The sequence below is a fragment of the Bufo gargarizans genome, chromosome 6 (genome assembly GCF_014858855.1).
Source record: "Bufo gargarizans isolate SCDJY-AF-19 chromosome 6, ASM1485885v1, whole genome shotgun sequence".
Classification (NCBI taxonomy): domain Eukaryota; kingdom Metazoa; phylum Chordata; class Amphibia; order Anura; family Bufonidae; genus Bufo; species Bufo gargarizans.
Genome location: NC_058085.1, coordinates 136,705,554 through 136,727,603, shown reverse-complemented (window position 1 = coordinate 136,727,603; position 22,050 = coordinate 136,705,554). Strand labels below are relative to the sequence as shown.

At 41.9% G+C, this 22,050-nt stretch overlaps 2 protein-coding genes across 2 annotated transcripts in view; one reads left to right on the top strand and one right to left on the bottom strand.

The window, feature by feature from the left end:
* The window catches only part of EFTUD2 (elongation factor Tu GTP binding domain containing 2), a 40,839-nt gene extending 30,818 nt beyond the window's left edge, over positions 1-10,021 (top strand). The window contains exons 16-28 of the mRNA XM_044297023.1: positions 1,577-1,770; positions 1,853-1,964; positions 2,125-2,265; positions 2,424-2,525; positions 2,894-2,976; positions 3,099-3,185; positions 3,381-3,507; positions 5,912-5,999; positions 6,409-6,527; positions 7,065-7,159; positions 7,243-7,396; positions 7,492-7,599; positions 9,417-10,021. Coding sequence (XP_044152958.1) covers positions 1,577-1,770; positions 1,853-1,964; positions 2,125-2,265; positions 2,424-2,525; positions 2,894-2,976; positions 3,099-3,185; positions 3,381-3,507; positions 5,912-5,999; positions 6,409-6,527; positions 7,065-7,159; positions 7,243-7,396; positions 7,492-7,599; positions 9,417-9,512 — 1,506 coding nt within the window. The 3' untranslated portion in view covers positions 9,513-10,021. The remainder of the gene's footprint in view (positions 1-1,576; positions 1,771-1,852; positions 1,965-2,124; positions 2,266-2,423; positions 2,526-2,893; positions 2,977-3,098; positions 3,186-3,380; positions 3,508-5,911; positions 6,000-6,408; positions 6,528-7,064; positions 7,160-7,242; positions 7,397-7,491; positions 7,600-9,416) is intronic.
* Positions 9,968-20,640, bottom strand: HIGD1B (HIG1 hypoxia inducible domain family member 1B). Its single transcript, XM_044297024.1, has 4 exons — positions 20,495-20,640; positions 20,159-20,308; positions 18,481-18,615; positions 9,968-10,884 (listed from the first exon to the last, which is right to left on the bottom strand). Exons 2-4 carry the CDS (start codon positions 20,253-20,255, stop codon positions 10,790-10,792), a joined length of 327 nt encoding a protein of 108 aa, XP_044152959.1. The 5' UTR covers positions 20,256-20,308; positions 20,495-20,640; the 3' UTR covers positions 9,968-10,789.
* Positions 20,641-22,050: the final 1,410 nt, after the last annotated feature.

The window sequence follows — 22,050 nt, the reverse complement described above, 5'->3', positions numbered from 1 at the left end:
CCGTGGTAATTATTCTACGATCATCCACCACTGTTGTCTTCCATGGGTGTTCAGGTCTTTTTGCATTGCTGAGATCACCAGTGCTTTCTTTCTTTTTTTCTCAGCATGTACCAAACTGTAGATTTTGCCACTCCTAATAGTGTAGCAAGTTCTCGGATGTTTTTTTTTCTTCTGGTTTTTAGCAGATGAAGGATGGCTTGTTTCACCTGCATGGAGAGCTCCTTTTGACCGCTTGTTTACTTCTCAGCAAAATCTTCAAAATGCAAGAACCACAACTCAAATTAACTCCAGGCCTTTTATGTGCTTAAAGGGAGTCTGTCACCAGATTTTGACCTTATAGACCACTTGCATAGCGCTCTAGTATAGCAGTCTATGATTCTAATGGTACCTTTTGATGTGTGCTTCTGAAGTTCCTCCAAGGCAAAAACTGACTTTTATTCAAGGGATCGCAAGTGCCCAGGGCGGGGTTCACCTTGTTGCAGCCCAGGCTGTTCTGCCTCTTTTCGCCATATCCCCGACCCAGCCTCTTCCTCTGCCTGCCCCGCTCTTCCTTTGCGTCCTCCTTCTCTGCAGCCGGATCCCGCGCCTGCGCTATCCATTGCTTGGCCGGGGCATGCGCACTGCAATGCCCATTGTGGGCACGGCATCGCAGTAGCTACTACGCATGCGCCGGCCAACGGCAAGGAGGCGGACCAGAGACACCCACAATGGGCATTGCAGTGCGCATGCCCCGGCCAAGCAATGGATAGCGCAGGCGCGGGATCCGGCTGCAGGGAAGGAGGACGCAAAGGAAGAGCGGGGCGGGCAGAGGAAGAGGCTGGGGCGGGGATATGGCGAAAAGAGGCAGAACAGCCTGGGCTCCAATGAGGTGAACCCCGCCCTGGGCACTTGCGATCCCTTGAATAAAAGTCCGTTTTTGCCTTGGGGGAACTTCAGAAGCACACATCAAAGGTACCATTAGAATCATAGACTGCTATGCTAGAGCGCTATGTAAGCGGTCTATAAGGTCACAATCCGGTGACAGACTCCCTTTAATTGAGAATGAAATGATGAAGAAATTGCCTACACCTGCCCATGAAACAGCCTTTGAGTCAATTGTCCAATTACTTTTGGTTCCTTTAAAAACGGTGCCACATGTAAAGCAGCTGAAACTCCTAAACCCTTTATCCAATTTTAATGTGGATACCCTCAAATGAAAGCTAAAATTCCATGTCCATTTATATAACTAACTTGAATATGTTTTAGTAAACAGGTAAAAAAAAACAATGTCCAAATATATATGGACCTAACTGTATAAGCAGCAATTCTTGCATATAAGATAGCTGCACCACCATGATTCCAAAATTATTGCACATATATATTCGTAACCAAATTATCTTAATGGGATAGGAAGCAATAAGGACAATAACAATACATTAGTAAGTGCCTTGACTTAACTTTCTCTACGTAATAAATGCCATTTACTGAAGTGAGACGGCCCCTTTAATTTATAGCCTTGGAATATGCTTAGAGACTTGGGCCTTTATAGCAACTGTCTGTCTGAAGGTTAATTTGGTTGATGGTTATCTCTTATAAGGGTCCGCTGATGTGTCATACAACCAAGATGTACAGCACAGATGATGGAGTACAGTTTCATGCCTTTGGCCGTGTGCTGAGTGGGACTATTCATGCTGGGCAGCCAGTTAAGGTACTGGGTGAGAATTATACTTTAGAAGATGAGGAGGATTCCCAGGTCTGCACAGTTGGAAGGCTGTGGGTGTCTGTGGCCAGGTAAGTTTTGGTACTGAAGAGAGATTTCTAATGGATATTGATAATTGTACTTTGTGTCCTAATCATTTGCTGTTCCGTCTAGGTACCATATTGAAGTGAATAGAGTACCAGCCGGGAATTGGGTTCTGATTGAAGGTGTGGATCAGCCTATAGTAAAGACAGCCACAATCACAGAACCTAGGGGCAATGAGGAGGTAAACGGATGGCAAATAATCAGACTATTACTGAATAATATTTTGATGAGACCTTGATTAGGTGGGGTTGTAATGCCTTACTTTTATGGTTATTTTATGCTTAATAATCAGAATTATTTTGATGAATGCCTTCACAAATTATTATTTGATTATCTTCTAGGCTCAGATCTTCCGGCCATTAAAATTCAACACCACATCAGTCATTAAAATTGCTGTGGAGCCCGTTAACCCGTCAGAACTGCCAAAGATGTTAGATGGACTTAGGAAAGTCAACAAGAGCTATCCTTCTCTCACCACCAAGGTATCATCTCTCTATAAGCATGTGCATGAATCCAGCTATACAGTTAGATATTTGGGTTATATCATAATATCCTGTTTTGACTCCCACTGATTTCTGGTGTTGTATTGGGAATTGACTTAGGATTTCCTGTGTGGTAATTGTCCGCAATTATTGTGTAGGTTGAAGAGTCTGGGGAGCATGTCATTCTTGGCACTGGAGAGCTGTACCTTGACTGTGTTATGCACGACCTCCGCAAAATGTACTCAGAAATTGATATTAAGGTGAGTTTTGAAATGGGGAAGTGCTTGTTATCAGAACAGGCTGAACTATTTTAACATTTCAGGTCTGGGTTTTGCCTCAGCAAGCTGACACACACCAGGAATCCCTCAACATACCTGAAGGAACAGAGAAGAAAGACTGAGCATGTGTGTCCACCTTGGCACATTTACTCAGGTGGACACACGAATGCTGTTCCATAGAAGTAGCAGGTGGCACCATACAAACATCGTTCATATAATTTTTTATTTTTTTTAAGGAATTGTAAATACAAAAATGTTTATCATGAAGGGATGAGTTTAACTATAAATATTATTTTCATGGGATAACCCTTTAATAGTATTGCTTATTTATCACCTCTGTAAACTTTCAGGTGGCAGATCCTGTGGTGACTTTTTGCGAGACTGTAGTGGAAACATCATCACTGAAATGTTTTGCTGAGACCCCAAATAAGAAGTAAGTTTATATCTATACACACCAAATAACCAAGGTATCCATGTTTCTCATGGTAATATTGTTCCAACCGCGATTGTGAAACCACTTGTCCACATTTCTTACCCTTAATGTCTTCTCTGCAGAAATAAAATCACAATGATTGCTGAGCCGTTGGAAAAAGGCCTGGCTGAAGATATTGAAAATGAGGTGGTGCAGATCTCCTGGAACAGGTAAAACGCGTGTACTGAAATTGCAGATCTGCTTTGAAGTTCTATGTATAATGGAGGTGCATTGGAATAGGATACATCTTATCAAGAGGTGTTGCGTGCTTTACATGAAATCTTCCATAGATTGACCCAATGTTCCTTTAGTTTGTTGAAATGTCTGGCTCTGCTTTTAGTATCCTCTCTGATCTTAATTCACAGGAAGAAATTGGGAGAATTTTTTCAGACAAAATATGACTGGGATCTTCTGGCTGCCCGTTCTATCTGGGCTTTTGGGCCAGACACCACTGGTCCCAACATCTTGGTAGATGACACATTGCCTTCTGAGGTAAGTGCCTGATTTAAGGGTAGGGCCACACAAGGGATTTTGTCTGCAACAAAATCTACCACATATCCCATCACAGAAACTTCTGGCAAGAATTGCACATCAGTCATAAGAATAGATGCTCCAGAATTGTTATTGCATGGGGAACGCAATTAGTTACTAAGACAGACATGTCAGGAGAGGTTAGAAGGTCCTCTTTAATAAGACCTTACAAGATTGTGGTTTTTTTTTTTTTTGGTTTTTTTTTCTAGGCAGCAATCTGATATTAAAGGAACACTGTGGACCAAATGCATACACTGTTATATTTTTCATTCCCTGTGTCGTGCATCACCTTCTCAGGCTCTGCACTAGATATGACAAAGTTTTATATGTTTTGCCTGCTGTGTTCCTTTTAATGTAGCCTCTGGAATGAAATTTCATTACATTTACATTTAAAGGTAAAATAATAATGTCATATTGTTAATGGCAAAATGATACTTTAGAGCAGGGGTACTCAACTAGTTTTATTAAAGGTCCACATACCTGGGTCTGCAGTAAAGATGCCATGCGATCATGTGATCCATGCGCGTGGGGCGCTCTGACGTTACAGTGGAGCGCCCCGGGTAAGTCACAGAATTAGTAATGGCCACATTAGTGCCCCAGTAAGAATAATGCCCCCAGTAAGAATAATGTCCCCATTAGTGCCCCCAGTAAGAGTAATGCCCCCATTAGTGCCCCCCTTCTCTGCTTTTGCAAAAAAAATTAAAAATTTGCATTCACCTGGCTGCGGTGAACATTCGCTGCTGACTGCAAGCTCAGGACCGGTGCTCCAACGTGATGACGTCTTGTAGGTCCTGTCCTGAGCTTCTAGTCAGCAGGGAGTGTTCTCCACAGCGTGAGCAAATGGAGGTACCGTAATTTAATTAATTTTTTACTAGCACAAGTAGTGGTGGAGGTGAAGGCTGTACTAATGGGTGTTCCATGATGGAAGCGCTCATTAGTAAGGGTACTTTCACACTTGCAGCAGGACGGATCCGACAGGCTGCTCACCCTGTCAGATCCATCTTGCCACTACTTCGCCGTGCCGCTGCTCTGTGCCCATCGACTATAATGGGGATGGGGGCAGAGCTACGGCGCAGCACGGTGAGAGGCCGCCAGACTAAAAGTACTACATGTCCGACTTCTTCGTCTGGCGGCCTCACGCCGTGCACTGCCATGCTGCGCCGTAGCTCCACTCTCCGCTATAGTCAATGGGGAGTGGCAGTCCGGCGAAATAGCAGCAGGACGGATCTGACAGGGTGAACAGCCTGTCGGATCCGTCCTGCAGCAAGTGTGAAAGTACCCTAACAGTCCTTACAGGAAAATTATGGCACCGGCAAGGGAGCTAAAATAGCAGCCTTGCTGGTGAACTACTGGCCGGGTGGCAACCCAAGCCACAGAACAGACATATGATAGTTTTGTTCCGTATCCAATTCCCATTATTGGGCGATTGGATGCGGACCCCTTAATTACAATGGGGCCACAAGAGATGCAGACAGCACACTGTGTGCTGTCTGCATCTTTTTCCGCTCCATTGAAACTAAGGGGTCCGCATCCAATGCCCCAATAATGGGAATTGGATGCGGAACAAAACGATCATGGTTTGATGGGGCTTCATCACTTTATTTATTCAGGTTACCTTTAATTTTAAAGAAGATGGCCCAGGAGAGATGGGAACACGATACTGACTGGAGTCCTTTCCTGCAGTCAGTGTCGTGTTCCCGCCTCTCTGTAGCCCTCTCCACGCCCCCCTTCCTTCCCAAATGGGACATTTATTTCATTGGTGGCAGTGGTGATGTCCCTCCCCTCTCCAGCAGCACGTAAGTGTCCTTTGGAGCTTGAAGCTCCCTTACGTGCTGCCGCTGCTGCAGGGGAGGAGGGACCTGTGAGCGCACTGAGGGAGAAAGCTCCCTCCATGTGCAGGTGCCGGATGAAAGCGCTGGTGCCTGCAGGTGGAGAGAGCCGTCTCTCACTGCGCCCCTGGAGCAGGAAGAAGTGCGCCGGTAAGCTCCTCCTCCTGCATTTACCAGAGTTTGCAGGAGAGGAGGAGCCGCTGGCATGTGGAGGGAGCCCTGTCTCACTGCGCTCTGGGACAGGCAGAAGTGTGCCGTAAGCTCCTCCTCCTGCACGTACCAGAGTGTGCAGGAGAGAAGGAGCACTCTGAAGGATGGCCAGGGTCCGGACAACTGGCGGCCGCGGTCCGTATTTGGACCGTGGTCCGCCAGTTGAGTACCCTTGCTTTAGAGAGTTACAGTATGTACTGGCATTTTTTTTTATTTAATTAATATAAACTCGCAGTATAGATCCCTCTGCTGTACCTACTTGCCCATTCCCGGGTCTAATATGAAATGTTCCATTTCCCCCTAACCTTTACTTTGTGTTGCTACAGGTGGATAAAGCTTTGCTGAGCTCGGTAAAGGACAGCATTGTACAGGGATTCCAATGGGGGACAAGGGAAGGCCCCTTGTGTGATGAGTGTGAGTATTTTGCAATGTCTTATAATATGATAAGAAACCTTGGCCTAGATTTACTAGTGTATCTGTTCCTAAAAAGTGTCACCATTTTTATTTTATTTTTTCTCACTTGGAAAGGGGGAACGTTTTTGGAAAGGGGTGGTACTTTACAGGGATGGGGCTGGTCTAAGATGTGCTATTTTGCACCACAATTCTGACATAAAAAAAAATCTGTCTCAGCTAACCAATAGTTAGTATAGATTTAGACAAAAGTTTCTATTCCTACACCTCATTTATCATCCAAACTGAGCCCCTGTGATAAATCTGGTGCAGGTCTAGACAGCCGTCATTTATAGAGGTAGAAAATCTGGGCCATTGTCTTCTCTGTAAATAAGAGTTTGACTCTTCTCATATGCATGTATTTTCCATTTAGTGATCAGAAATGTGAAGTTTAAAATACTGGATGCGGTCATTGCGCAGGAGCCATTGCATCGGGGAGGTGGGCAGATCATTCCAACAGCCCGCAGAGTAGTATACTCTGCTTTCCTGATGGTAAGGTTATTTCTTATTGTTTCTCTTCTTTGGACACATGGGTTACTAACATAGGCAGATCCATTCATTCCTATCATGCATTCTGCTGTGTTATAAGCTCTGGCTGTGAATCATGTTCACAATGTTTTATATTGCATAAGCATTTTTTGTTTTCAGCTGTGCGTGTCCTACATCATGGCACACTGGAGCTAAATGTGTTCAGCGGGAACTGAGCCCAAACTCTGCAAATTAATGAGGACCTCGTCCATAGTCTCACACAGCTGACAATTAACAAGGATTGTCAGCATAGACTCTGCTGGCTTAGTTTGATTTAGAAATACAGTGGTTAGTTGTTACCAGGTTGCCCAGCCCTGTGCCTATGTTTAGTTATGCCTGCAAAGAAAATGTATACAATGGTGCTTGCATGCATTTGTAGATGCCATGTACCAGCATAGTACTATATGAAAGAAGCAGTGCCAATGTTTTACGATTTATTGACAATTCTACTGTGACTGGCCCTTTTTCATTGTGTGCCACTTCACCCATATCACCTTACAGGCCACTCCACGTCTCATGGAGCCGTATTACTTTGTGGAAGTGCAAGCTCCTGCTGACTGTGTGTCTGCTGTGTATACTGTTCTGGCCAGAAGAAGGTTAGTGATTCATTTTTCGACTGTGTAAACCTGGCTTAAACATGTTTATTTTACAGTGATAACATGATGTTTCTGTCCTGCAGAGGCCATGTCACACAAGATGCTCCTATTCCTGGTTCACCGCTCTATACCATCAAAGCATTCATCCCAGCAATAGACTCATTTGGTTTTGAGACAGATCTGCGCACTCACACTCAAGGACAGGCTTTCTCCTTGTCTGTCTTTCATCACTGGCAGGTAAAATAGGAGTTGATGGTCGGAAGCATTTTTATTAGGTAATTTCTTTCTTTCTCGAGTACCAAGCACTGATTGGGCTTTCTTATTCATTGCAGATTGTGCCAGGAGACCCCTTGGATAAAAGCATCATTATACGACCACTGGAGCCTCAGCCAGCACCTCACCTTGCCCGAGAATTTATGATCAAAACAAGACGTAGGAAGGTATGTAAGAAGTTTGTTGGATAAATTCATTACCTAAAAGTTGGTTTTACAGGTTGTCTTTCAAGAGAACCCTGAAAGGGTATTCCATCCATAGCAAGTGGGTGAATACGACTAGATTTACTGTAACTTTTGCTGATCTGTGGGGGTTTGAGAATCAAAGCAACTGGATTGGCCATGGCAACAGGTTTACTAATAGAAAATGCACACAGACTTCTGTGTGGTTTACTGTGCATTCTCGCACCAAACAACGAATACTTTACTTGCAGTTTTGGTGCAGATTTGCACCAATTTTGCTGCAGGTCTCACCCTTCCATTGAAAAGGATGAAATCCACACAAAACAACTGCACAAATAGTTCACATGCTGCGGATTGCAAAAATCTGCACAGCAGGTCAGTTTCAGCACAGAAGAATAAAGCATTTTCTAATCTCATACACTTTGCTAGTAATGTATTAGGGCTTGTTAACACGACCGTGTGAAGCCTGTGCTGTGGACCGCAAATTGCTGCCCGCAATGCACGGGCACCAACCGTGGCCCAGCCTCATGGGGATCGCGGACCTGGGTCCGCGATCTGTCCGTTCCGCAAAGAGATAGAGCAAGTTCTATCTTTTTGTAGTGCGGAGGAACGGAAACCCAGGAAGCACTCCGTAGTGCTTCCATAGTGTTCCATTCTGCATCTCTGGATTTGCGGACCCATTGAAGTGAATGGGTCCGCATCCATGATGTGGAATGCACACGGAACGGTGCCTGTGTATTGCGGATCCGCAAAACGGCAACGGGCAGCACACGTTCGTGTGAATGAGCCTTTATGCTGAGGTTTTTCTGCACAAGAATCCACAGTAAAAAAACTTGTGTAATTTGCAGTGTGCTGGTACCCTAAAACTCCAAAGGTGCTGCAGTACTCTACAGAATGCCTCTGCTTCTTCATTCTAACAGTTGCTGCAAGTCCCATAGATCAGCCAGTGACAGCATAGCGGTATGCCATCACGTGCTATAGCTGGAATAAACATCTAAATTAAAACCATTCCTCACTCCAAGCCAAAATCAGAAATAGAACATACACAGGCGAAAAATACAATGGAAAGATTTGCACCTCTTGCAGGTTTTGATTTGAAAGTACTGAGGCAAAACACTGACCACAATACACACGTGTGACAGTGGCCTTAAAGACCACATGATGACTGAGGTCCATGAAAGTATCATGACACCAAGGGCACAAAACTACATAACCATTGACCAGCACATGTTCAAGAATATCAAAGTCTTTCCATAACTTCCAATATGGCTCATATTCAGAGTTGAGTATATGGAAATGATGCAAAGTATATGTGTGGTCATTCAGGGAAAAAATATTTTTTTGTTTTTTACTTTATATGACAAACATAGTTGGTTAGATTGGTTCAGAAAGGTCCCTCTGTCTAGACTCGATGCCAGCATTGTCATCTCCTATAGACTCATTTAAAGGCTATGTACACCTTTTAGAGACTTTTTATTTTTATTTTTTTTATTGCATTATACTTCTTTTGAGCTAATAAATCTTTTTTTCAATTGGTCTTTATTAACAATATGGAATCCTTTTTTTGTGTGAAAAACGAACCCTTTGTGACTGAACAGCTCAATATTTTTAATAAACGCCAATTGAAAATATAATTTGTAGCCAAAAATTAAACGCAATCATAAAAAAAATGGACTCCAAAGGTGTACATAGCCTTTAAACAAGTTTACATATTCGTTATCCATTGATATGCCTAATGCAAGTATTTTGTATTGGAAAAATGTATTTTCTATTAGTATCAATAACCGGTCTCTTCCTTGCAGGGTCTAAGCGAAGATGTAAGCATCAGCAAGTTTTTCGATGACCCTATGTTGTTGGAATTGGCCAAACAGGATGTAGTGCTGAACTATCCCATGTGAGCACAATGGGAGGCTAGTTCCCGAACGTTTTACAGTTGGCTACAATTAACATCTGGCTAAGCGCGTCCATACACATTCAGTAGCTGTCATTTGGCTGACAGCTCTCTCTCCCAACTCGACCGCCTCCCCCATACACATACACATTTGGCTGAGCCAAACATATATGTGTATTCATTGGGAAGAAAGCCACATGCCAGACACTTCTGGCAGCTTATTTCCAGGGAGAAGAAAATACCATTTGTTTGGGATGGGTCGTGAGTTCCCCATACACATTAGACACTTAGCAGAACCCGCAGTTCTCAGCGGATTCACCCGTCAATACACCAATGTGTATGAGAGTCCTTAACTGTATGGCTACAAGACAGATCTTCCCATATCTGCATAGTGTGTCTTTGGGCAACGACAGTCAATATTCTCTACATATTGAATTTTGTGTAGAAAATTTTACCCAGGTCTTGCCATGTGTACATAATTTGTTTATTTTTTTAATAAACTTTTTCATCTGTCTACTATAAGTTTCAGTTTTTTTTGGGGTATGTTCGCCAGCACAGCTGCAGAGGGAGCAAGGCACGTACTACATCTGGCCTTGATGTAACACACAAAAATAGGAGCTCTCTGTGATTGTTCTAAAAGCAACTGACTTGTAGTAATTGGACAGCGATGGAATCGTTCTACTGAAATATCAATGAGTACTTGATACTTAGACTGTAAATGTGTGTATCATACATAAAAATATGTGGGTATATAATCTAACTACAGATGCAGCCAAGCTAAACTTGATGGTTGACACGTAAAGTATGGTAATAATAAGATAACTTTTAAATGGCTTTTGTCGTGAGAAAAGACATGGCACAGCATTATCTTGGTTATTAGTCAATGTTAGCTCAGCTACATCTGCATATATGTACTATGTATTATCAGCTGTTGATCCAGTAAAAGCAGAAAATTGGTTATTGTAATGTCACTGTTTCTGTACAGAAGTCGTGTATTATCTTTGTTTCTTTTTTGTCCCAATCACATTCTACATCTACATATGCATTACAATGGCCCCAGAGCTACGTAAGGAGAGTAAATACGTAGTTTTTTTCTATACCGCTTAGTCTGCAGATTTTAATGCTGTCCTCTATGGTTATCTGGGATATGGAACCATATCAAGTGCCAGAGTAATGTACTTTTATAATTGTCCTCTGGAAGTAAAACTATAACGGCAGAAAAATGGGAGCAGATCTCTCTCCTAGGTGCGAGTCATAGCCTGGTTCGGTCATGAGACACATCCTTTACTCCTTGGTAGAACGTCTTCCATTTTGTTTTACAGCTTCTCTCTCAGTTGCCTTTTTCTCCCTGTATTCCTTGTACATGGCGTATGTAGTTCCTGCAGATAAAAAAAGATGAAAGTTAAAACGTACCCAGTAGGGATGAGCGAATCGACTTCGGATGAAACATCCAAAGTCGATTCACATAAAACTTTGTTCTAATACTGTACAGAGCAGGAGCTCCGTACGGTATTAGAGTGTATTTGCGCCGATGAGCCGAAGTTATTGCTTGCAATAACTTCAGAAATTAATTTTACTGTATACAAACATTTCCCGAACTGTGATTCGGTTCCAACTCCCTAGTACCCAGTAGTATCAGATTGAAGTAATACCCCTTCCTTTTTTTTCTTAACCAAATTTAGATTAACATGCATCTCTAAGTTTGGTTCAGTAGAACTACAGGGTGTCCAACTTTGTAAACTACAAGGTCAGGCTGATGCTTTGCTAGTGAGTGTAATTGAATCCACCTTTGGAGGTAACTTTTTTTTTTTTTAATTATTGCATTCTTCTCCTTTTGGGCTAACAATATATTTTTTTTAATTGGTCTGCAGAGTCAGCAGACTTTGTTTACACTGAGTCCTGTCAGACAGCTTATATGTAGCCCTCTATCTATGAACTCTTGACAGCTCATAAACACTTATTTAAGCCATATTCTTATAAAGCGGATAAGAATTGAGCTGTTTTTGAGCCATCAGGAGTTCAGAGATGAGGGCTACACATGAGCTGTCAGTTGCTCTCTGATGGGACTCGTAAACGGAAAGCCGACTACTCTGCAAAAATACAGAAGCTAACAGCTGTACAAGGAAATGGCTTACATTTTTTTGTAAAGACTAATAAAATAAAAATAAAAGATCTTTAACCCAGAATAAGTAGAAAGCAATAATAAAACATTGCTGTCCGTAGCTTTTAAACAGACCCCAAATTGGGCTGAAAGTGCGTCTTGGCTATGTGTTGTCACGGGGTCTGGACCACATTCCTCTTAGCCAGTCACAGGTTTGAAAAGGTTTATCTGGCAAGAAGTGCTTTTATAGTTGCAGGGGAATTGAACACTTTCTGCTGGGATTCCCTGCAAATTGCAACCAATAACTGAGGGTCCCAGCAGGGGGTCACTTAGTAATTTTATTTATTGCCAAGGAACTATATAGCCAAGTGCTGTATTTGGTTGTCTCCAGAACTCCCGTAGAGATGAATGGAGCAGCAGTTCGTGCTACCTGTTCTTGTGATCAATAGAAGATAACCCACAGACATGTCTATATTAGACATTAGGCTTTATAGCTACCCACAGCTACGTAAGGGGGTTATCCAATAGTACAAAACTACACTGCATCTCTGGATGTTTTGATCCGTGTGATGGGGAGAAGCAGCAGTGTCCGTGCAAGGATCCGGATGGACACGGGTGCCGGCAACTGTTTTAGTATCGACTATAGGAGGGGGCCTGGGCATTGTGGGGGGATATTTGTACTATTGAATAATCACTTATAACAGATAGGACTTACATTATTAAAGTTCATATGTGCAGTTGAAGGAGATTATTGAATGTTAAGATAAACATTATTCCTTCATCACACTGTATTTCAGAATGATACTCGATGCCTTATAATGATCTTGTTTCCCCTGACTGCTGACACGTGCTCCTTCTGTGCCCTTGCTCGGGGCTCTTTAATCCCTCAATGCGCATTCTGGAATTTACCCTCTTCCTGGGATCATGTCTCTTGCATTTCCTGAAAATTAACTCTTGAACTCTGTTCTGAAGCGTGGGGAATAGTCACATAGACAAATGAACATGCAGACATTCTGCTGTAGGAGGAGGACTGTTGCATACAACTGGATGTATTCTATAAAGCTTTACATAGTCTGATAAAATTAACAAAGGGCTGATTTAACACCAACAACCCATATGCAGCTGTCTGGCTTTCTGCTAGCAGACACTGCAATTGCTATTGCAGCAACAGAGGGGTCAGTCTCCACTATTAAAGGTACAGAAGTACAGTAGCTGTCATCAGAAGTACGCTATAGTATTCAATGCAGGGGGGAAAAAGACGTGAAGAGGAAGCAATGGCCGTGGTAAATGTAATCTTTACATTTTGTCATAGCTGATGGAGGTCATTAGATTGGGTACTTCTAAGGGGCTGTCCACAGTATTCAATTTATGGTGGCAAAATCAGCATGAGTTATTATGGACCATGAATTTCGCCAGTGCGTTGCAAAGGGTATAATCCGCCGACGTTCTACGGATTCAAAATCCACGCTGCAGGTCATTTAATGCCGCTGATTCGTTCAGCAGCAAATGAATGAGACTTGTAAAGCTATAGTAGTATGCCGTAGCTCTACCTACAGCAAAATCATCCCATGTGAACATACCCTTAGATATGCTGTGTATGCAAACAGGCATATTTAACCACCTACTTTATACAGGGGCAGATTTATCAAACTGGTGTAAAATAGAACTGGCTTAATTGTCCATAGCAACTAATGAGATTCCTCCTTTTATTTTCCATAGCAGCTGTCTAAAATGAAAGGAGGAATCTGGTTGCTATGGGCAACTAAGCCAGTTCTACGTTACAACAGTTTGATAAATGACCCCCACAGTCTTGTGTTCTGTATGAATCGTGGCATTCTCTAGTGCTCATAGGGAAGACTATAACGTGGTCCATGCTGTGTGTCTGCGGCTTTAGGTCGTAGCCAGTGGAAGTCTGTGTGCAACCATACAGGCAGAGCTGTGTGCGGAACCTTCTAATTGTGGGGAGATCGGTGGTGTATACGGATGCCCCAACCCCCCTTCACGGCAGATGTTGGGGAGGAAAGAAGGATTGGTCATGCTCAATTCTTTCTGGTTAGAGGTGTCTGTGCCTTTCACCATTAAAATATGGGCTTTCTGAATAGAAGAGGTCTGGGATGGACAGAAAAGTCCATGTTGTCGCTCTTCAAAACTCATTTCCACAAGATTATTCCTACAAATTCTCTTTGCTTCAATCACACAAGACACTTGAATGTCACATATGTGTACTTAATAAAGATAATACATTTTTGGGACTTGTGATTCATTTCTCTTTTAATCCACGCTGGACGGAGTGGCTGTGGACTGGACACGCGTTCAGCCGGCAGTTTGTGTATGGGCAGCTTTTGTGGTGATGTCCTATAATAAGACAAGGTAGCAGTAGTGTGTGCTGTGATTATTGGCCACACTTTTTACAGGTAAGGCTACATTTACACTCGCGTTTGGTGCGGATCCGTCATGGATCTGCACAGACTGATCCGTTCAGATAATACAAATGTCTTAATCTGTTCAGAATGGATCCGTTTGTATTATCTGTAACATAGCCAAGACGGAGCTGTCTTGAACACCATTGAAAGTCAATGTAGGACGGATCCGTTTTCTGTTGTGTCATAGAAAACGGATCCCTCCCCATTGACTTACATTGTGTGTCAGAACGGATCCGTTTGGCTCAGTTTCGTCAGATGTATACAAAACACTGCAAGCAGCGTTTTGGTGTCCGCCTCCAAAGCGGAGTGGAGACTGAAAGGAGCCAAACTGAAGCATTCTGAGTGGATCCTTTTCCATTCAGAATGCATTAGGGCCAAACTGATCAGTTTTGGACCGCTTGTGAGAGCCCTGAACGGATCTCACAAACGGAAAGCCAAAATGCCAATATCAAAGTAGCTTGAAACACATTTTTAAAAGCAGTTTCACGTGATCATGTGGTAATTCTCAGTGAAACGCAAGTGGATTTGTGCGGTGTTGAAACCCAGCCTAAAAATGCCAGCATGTTTGCTGATGTGATATGAGAATATTCCCCGTCTCGTATGTGCCATCTACAGATGACCATGCCTAGTGTTTTGGGAAAAGTTCAAGTTATAATGGCTGTTGTGTCACCAGCCTAAAGGGATTTTCCACATTTATATGGATTTGATGAATTCTTATGCAATTATCAGGTTTCCTGCTCTTTTCTGCATAGGCAAATCCTTGGAAGAAAAGTCTTTGTTGGATGCTTTTAGCGGCCCCTCAGATGCATCCTCTTGTGCTAAAAGCATGAAAGGAAGGACGCAGCCACATGTCCAGTGGTGCAGCAGTGAGCCACATTACTAATAGATTAGTCATTGACACTTCCTAGATCAATTTCTATGGAACATTATGATTGTGGTTCTACATCCAGTGCCTGAGCCATTGAGAAGTGTGGCCCCAACTGAAGTTAGCCATGCACCCTTTCTCTATCGGTTGTAGGTGACATGAAACGGCAACAGGTGGAGACCCTCTGCTGAGCTAAACAGTTTTCCATCCCAGTATAATGTGGCATCAGCCCAGTGAAGATCAATGCAGCTGTGTGACTTTTCTCCTCCACTTACGGTACAGGTGAAACTCAAAATTAGAATATCGTGCAAAAGTCCATTTATTTCAGTAATGCAAATTAAAAGGAATTGCATTAATGCAGCTTAAAATTAGAATTTTGTGAAAAGGTTCAATATTCTAGGCTCTGTCACACTCTAGTCAGCTAATTAGTCCATACCCCCTGAGCAAAGGGTACCTCAAAATTCTGACTTTGGGGTTTCATAAGCTGTAAGCCATAATCATCCAAATTATAACAAAGGCTTAAAATATCTCGCTTTGCATGTAATGAGTCCATCTCATATGTTAGTTTCACCTTCTAACCCCTTAGGGACGCATGACGTACCGGTACGGCATGTTTCCCGAGTCCTTAAGGACCCATGACTTACCGGTACGTCATGGGTTTAAACCGCGATTGCGTCGCGGCCGGGGTTAAGTATTACTCGTACAGCCAATGCATTCCAATACAGAAGTATTGGAATGCGTTGTAAAGGAATATACCCCCCAAAGTTCAAGTCCCAAAGTGGGACAAAAAATAAAGTGAAAAAATAAAGTTTCAAGTAAAAATAAACAAAAATTTAATTTTCCCCAAAGAAAGTAAAAAAAAAATAGGGGGAAAAAAAGTATACAATACATATTAGGGATCGCCGCGTCCGTATCGACCGGCTCTATAAACATATCACATGACCTAACCCCTCAGATGAACACCGTAAAAAATAAAAACTTTGCTAAATAAACCAGCAAGCGATTAAAAAAGGCATTTGCCCACCAAAATAGTACCAATCTAACCGTCACCTCATCCCGCAAAAAATGAGCCCCTACCTGAGACAATCGCCCAAAAAAAAACTGGCTCACCATATGGAGACACTAAAACATCTTTTTTTTTTTTGTTTGAAAAAAGCTGTTATTGTGTAAAACATAAATAAATAAAAAAGTATACATAATTTGGTATCGCTGGCTCTATAAAAATATCACATGACCTAACCTCTCAGATGAACACCGTAAAAAATAAAAACTGCTAAATAAACCATTTTGTCAACTTACATCACAAAAAGTGTAATAGCAAGCGAACAAAAAGTCACACGCACCCCAAAATAGTGCCAATAAAACCGTCATCTCATCCCGCAAAAATCATACCCTACCCAAGGTTAGTCGCCCAAAAACTGAAAAAATTATGGCTCTCAGGCTATGGAAACGCTAAAACATGATTTTTTTTTCTTCAAAAATGAAATCATTGTGTAAAACTTACATAAATAAATAAAAAGTATACATATTAGGTATTGCCGCATCCGTGACAACCTGGTCTATAAAAATATCACATGATCTAACCTGTCAGATGGAGGTTGTAAATAATAAAAATGGTGCCAAAACAGCTATTTCATGTTATCTTGCCTCACAAAAAGTGTAATATAGAGCAACCAAAAATCATATATACCCTAAACTAGTACCAACAATACTGCCACCCTATACCGTAGTTTCTAAAATGGGTCCACTTTTTGGGAGTTTCTACCAGTCCTGCAAAATCTGCCTTCCAAAAACCGTATGGCATTCCTTTCCTTCTGCGCCCTGCCGTTTACCCGTACAGCGGTTTATGACCACATATGGGGTGTTTCTGTAAACCACAGAATCAGGGCCATAAATATTGAGTTTTGTTTGGCTGTTAAACCTTGCTTTGTAACTGGAAAAAAAACTATTAAAATGGAAAATCTGCCAAAAAAGTGAAATTTTAAAATTGTATCTCTATTTTCCATGAATTCTTGTGGAATACCTAAAGGGTTAACAAAGTTTGTAAAATCTGTTTTGAATACCTTGAGGGGTGTAGTTTATAGAATAGGGTAATTTTTTGGGTGGTTTCTATTATTTAACCACTTCCCATCTGGGCCATTTGCCCCCTTCCTGACCAGGCCTAATTTTGCAAAACTGACATATCCCACTTTATGTGGTAATAACTTTGGAACGCCTTTACTTATCCAAGTCATTCAAAGATTGTTTTCTCATGACACGTTGTACTTCATGATAGTCATAAATTTGAGTCAATATATTTCACCTTTATTTATGAAAAAATCCCAAATTTACCAAAAATTTTGAAAAATTTGCAATTTTTTTAAATTTCAATTTCTCTGCTTTTAAAACAGAAAGTGATACCTCATAAAATATTTATTACTTAACATTCCCCATATGTCTACTTTATGTTGGCATCATTTTGGAAATGTCATTTTATTTTTTTAGGACGTTAGAAGGCTTAGAAGTTTAGAAGCAATACAGCCTCAGTGCAGGGCTGATCGAGGTCTGTGAAAGACCTCACACAGCTCCTGCACTCTCCGGTCCCGGCAGTCACATGACCGCCGGGCCGGAACAGGAAGCGCATAGCGTTCCTGCTCTGCATATACAGCGCTCGGTGAGCGCTGTGTATGCAGTGATCTAGAAGGCAGGGACACCTGGGCACTGTCCCTGCATTCTCTAAGGGTTGCCCTGCTGTCACTGACAGCGGGCAACCCGATCAGCAGCTGCACGATTAGCGTGCAGCTGCAGTTTCTGAACGGACGTTTTAAAACGTCCATTCAGAAATAGAGATCTACCTGCCGGACGTTTATATCCTATGGGCGGACGGGAGGTGGTTAAGCCTCGCAAAGTGACTTCAGACCTGAACTGGTCCCTAAAAATTTTTTTTTTTTCTAAATTTCAGAAAAATTTCAGGATTTGCTTCTAAGCCTTGTAACATCCCCACAAAATAAAATATAATTCCCAAAATGATCCAAACATGAAGTAGACATATGGGGAATGTAAAGTAATAACACTTTTTGGAGGTATTACTATGTATTATAGAAGTAGAGAAATTGAAACTTGGAAATTTGCAATTTTTTACAAATTTTTGGAAAATTTTGTATTTTTTTAACTTCATTTTACCAGTGTCATGAAGTACAATATGTGACAAAAAAAACAATCTCAGAATGGCCTGGATAAGTCAAAGCGTTTTAAAGTTATCAGCACTTAAAGTGACACCGGTCAGATTTGCAAAAAATGGCCTGGTCCTTAAGGGGTTAAGTTGCATTACTGAAATAAATGAACTTTGCACGATATTCTAATTTTTCGAGTTTCACCTGTGCGGTGCCACTCGAATCAAACAATGGGTGCGACAAGAAGTTTGAGTTAAGAGCCCCCTCTTTAGCTGGAATTGTGCCATGATGCAGCAAAGCTAACATATGAAGGTATAATATAAGGAGTAATACTAAGAACATACTGTCATCACACCTAATAAACTTAGTCAAACATAGCAATTTGCACAGGTCACTATCTTCTCCAGGTGATCAATGTACTATGGAAGACTTACCTAAGGCAGTAGCTCCCACAACACAGGCTTGTGCAGCTACCCGTGTATGAATCAGGTGAACAGACATTTTTACATTGCCCCGTTGTTTCAGTCTGTGAAGTCCATAAACGACAATCACAGCAAATCCAAGCAGACCTGAAAGGAGCAGGAATAATTGAACACAACCCTGCCATGGTGTCTGGTTTATGCAGTAGAGCAAATCCCATGGAATACTGGTCCTCCTGTCATCAATTTTATGCTGCCGTCACTGAGGGCAGCATAAACTAGTGACAGACGCGCTAAGTGGTCTCTCACCCATGAGCTAATACTAAACGGGTTGTCTGGGATTTTTATATTGATGGTGCATTCACAGGATAGGTCTTCAATATCTGATAGGTTGAAGTTCTAACTCCCAGCACCCATGAGCGACTCTTCCTAGGCCACTGACATCATTGTCATGGGCGGATTGGCCATAGAACCTAAAGGCAAATTTCCTGGTGGGCTGATGGCCGAAGGGCCACCCAAGCCCTCCTCTTGTCTGCCAGCCAGGTCCATAAAGATCTGATGCTTTCAGCATACATTATAGAAGATTTACGGTAGGTACAAGTTATCCCCTATCCACAGAATAGGGGATAACTATCAGATCAGTGGGGGTCCAACCGCTGGGACCCCCACCTATCATAAGAACGGGGGGCCCCATACCCCCTTTCAGGCCACTTGCTGCTCCCCTAAAATGACCAGAGTGGCCGGTTGCACATGTGTGTGGCCATTCCATTCATCTTAGTGGAGCGGCAAGGGGCCTGAAGTGGGAATGGGGCAGCTATTATCGTAACTTGTACCTACCGGAATTCCCCTTTAAATTTTGGCAGTATTTTGTTCTGCACTGTGTTATTTGGTTCTACTGGGGTGGTATATTGTGCTGCACTAAGGTATTCCTACTTCTGTTGTCTGTTTCTGTCAATTTGGACCCGCCGACAGCATGGGGCCTCTTTTAGTTTTTTTTCCAGGGCCTCTTTTAGTTTTTTTTCCAGGGCCACTTTAAGTTCCCAGTCCACCCCTGGTCACTGTACATTGGTCTCATGGCCTAGGCACAGCTAGTTCCTAGTGATCTGTGTATGCTGTGATCAAGAGACCCTTCAAACGTCCAAAGCGGACACCCCTTTAAGGACATGGTCTACATTTGTGGACTGGTAATTACAAATCAATAGATGTGATCTTTAGCCCAAACTCTTCCCTATATGCATCTGGTATAGGCCAGACCTATAAATTATTCCTGACATAATCAAGAAGTGTTATTATTCTCTTTATCTCAAGCCCGTAAACCAGATAATAAGGCTGCTTTCACACTTTGCTAGCAGTATCCGATTGCCACGCACAAAGATCCCAGCTCATATGTCAGATGTATGGATAGACCCTTATTCACCAGACTTGAGGCCATAAGCGCTTTTGGCTTCCATTGAATATGTATATGATAGTTTTTTTTTGTTTTTTTTTGCTGTATGGAATAGCGCAGCAGATTGCATTATTCCATACAGAGACATCCAATTAAAAATGTGTTTGGCGTGATATACAATTTTTTATATCAAGCCTATGGGCAACAGATGCCACTGTATGCTTATACACTGCCATTCTGACCTATACCTACGACGGACACTGCAAAACACATTGTGAAAGTAGACTAAGATTGAGTGTTACTCACCAACTGGAACAAGAGGAGACTGCTTCATTTTACGCTGTAGCTTGCCGGTTACAGATTCCTGTTCCTCAGGGACCCACTCATCCCCAACTGTGGGCATCTTGCCACTTTCACAGAGTTGGAGTGCTCGGTTACATTGTGGATGGTACAAGGCTGGCAGTTGAGTGGCACAAAAAATAAAAGGGGATGTAAGCAAAAGTGGGTAGAGATGGTACAGATGTATGAAGACAGGTACTAGGCATCGCAATAATGACTACGTCCAATGATAACTGCCATATACCCATTTAAATATTAAACTACATAACCCAACGCAGAGACGGCTGTTCTTTCAGTACCCACCTATTAGCAGTGCATGTGTAGAGTAGCCAGTCTTCTCTTTCTGGGTCACTCGCTAGGACTGAATGCTGTTCTCACAGAGGTGCTTTATGTACAAGGGAGACTGGGCTTCTTTCCATGAAGAGCCTGGGAAGGGTAGTCAGGGTCGCAGGCTGGGCTTCTATAACACACATGAAAGGAAGAATGATGAATGTTGAATTTGGCAAACACCTCTTGCCTTAACCCACTGGCATCTTCTAGACCTGCTCCAAAGGGGTTAAAGATGTGTTACTTACTTAATCCCATCTTGTCACAGTGTGTGCGTGCTTACTGTCTCGTAAAAAAAAAAAAAAAAAAAAAAAAAGGAAATTCACTAAAAACACTAGTATTAGTGTCTAATAAATCGAACTTATAATTACAGGGGATCCCTACTTATCCACCACCTCATACGCACTGACATGTACCGTACATGTAACATACCATACGGTGTGTCATGTTCACATCACAATGTATCACATTTGTATACATTTCTATAGTTTGATCAAAAGTGGTCTAATTAGTATTATTTGTCATCACACCACTGTCCCTGTTTTGTCAGCAAGTATGCCAGTCCCCTAAGCCATTGGGGGGCAGTTATTTAAATAAAAGTTTTACAATAGTAAAAATGCAGGCTTCTGGCCGCAGGATACTATTGTAAAACTTTTATTTAAATAAAAAAACAAGAGGTTGCTTCTAACATACAATGCATTTCAGAGGATGGCCGCCTCTTTCTTCAGGTACAACAAAAGCATGGGACAGGGGGCAATATATAGAACACATATACAAGACATCTCAAAAACATAGACTGGAACAGTTTATAAAATACTGCATAAAACCATTAGAAATACAAAAAGAGTTCCTAAAAAGTTAGACGAATCAATTATCATCATAAAAATCGTAATCTCGTTCGCTATACACCAATTTTTATAGTGTCTAATACTGACTAGCGATCGTGAAAACGTTTGATTCTCGTTCAACCACACCTTTCAACTTAAAAAATTATCGTCCATCAACATGACATCTAAGTGTGTAATAAGTCATCACCTGATGTTCAAGACATCATAGTAGAGGACTGGAATCGGAATGAAACCTCCAAGTGCTATAATCCTTGTAAGTAATTGCATTTACAAACGATTCTAAACTTTAGAACGATCGCAATAACGATTACTTCTGTGATCATTGTCTTGTGTAATAATAACCAGTTAGGAACAATAACGACTTGTCAACTATTCGATCGTCAATCATCATTGTTACCAAATCTACCTGTCTAATACACCCTTTACAATTCTAAACCTTTAAAATATAATTCCACTGACTCCTTTCCTATATCCTTATACACAATAGAGAGAAATCTAATTCTTACTATTGCTGCAGTTAATCCCTCTGGTGTCAGAATCCGCATCCTGAACATCCAGGCTTCTCTATTGATCATAAAACTCTATGCAATGCAGTATTTGCTCAAGAATAATTAGGTTCATCAAACTGTCACGTTTATTATGTCTGATGCCAAGATGACAGGATTTTTATACTCAGACCCTGGC

Bases quoted from the DNA above. Each gene is read 5' to 3' on its own strand.
- HIGD1B (XM_044297024.1), bottom strand. From the start codon at position 20,255: ATGCCCACAGTTGGGGATGAGTGGGTCCCTGAGGAACAGGAATCTGTA. The intron at 18,616-20,158 runs GTGAGTAACACT...TGCTCCTTTCAG, and splicing joins GTCTCCTCTTGTTCCAGTTG to GTCTGCTTGGATTTGCTGTG. The intron at 10,885-18,480 runs GTAAGTCTTCCA...TTTTATCTGCAG, and splicing joins TGTGGGAGCTACTGCCTTAG to GAACTACATACGCCATGTAC.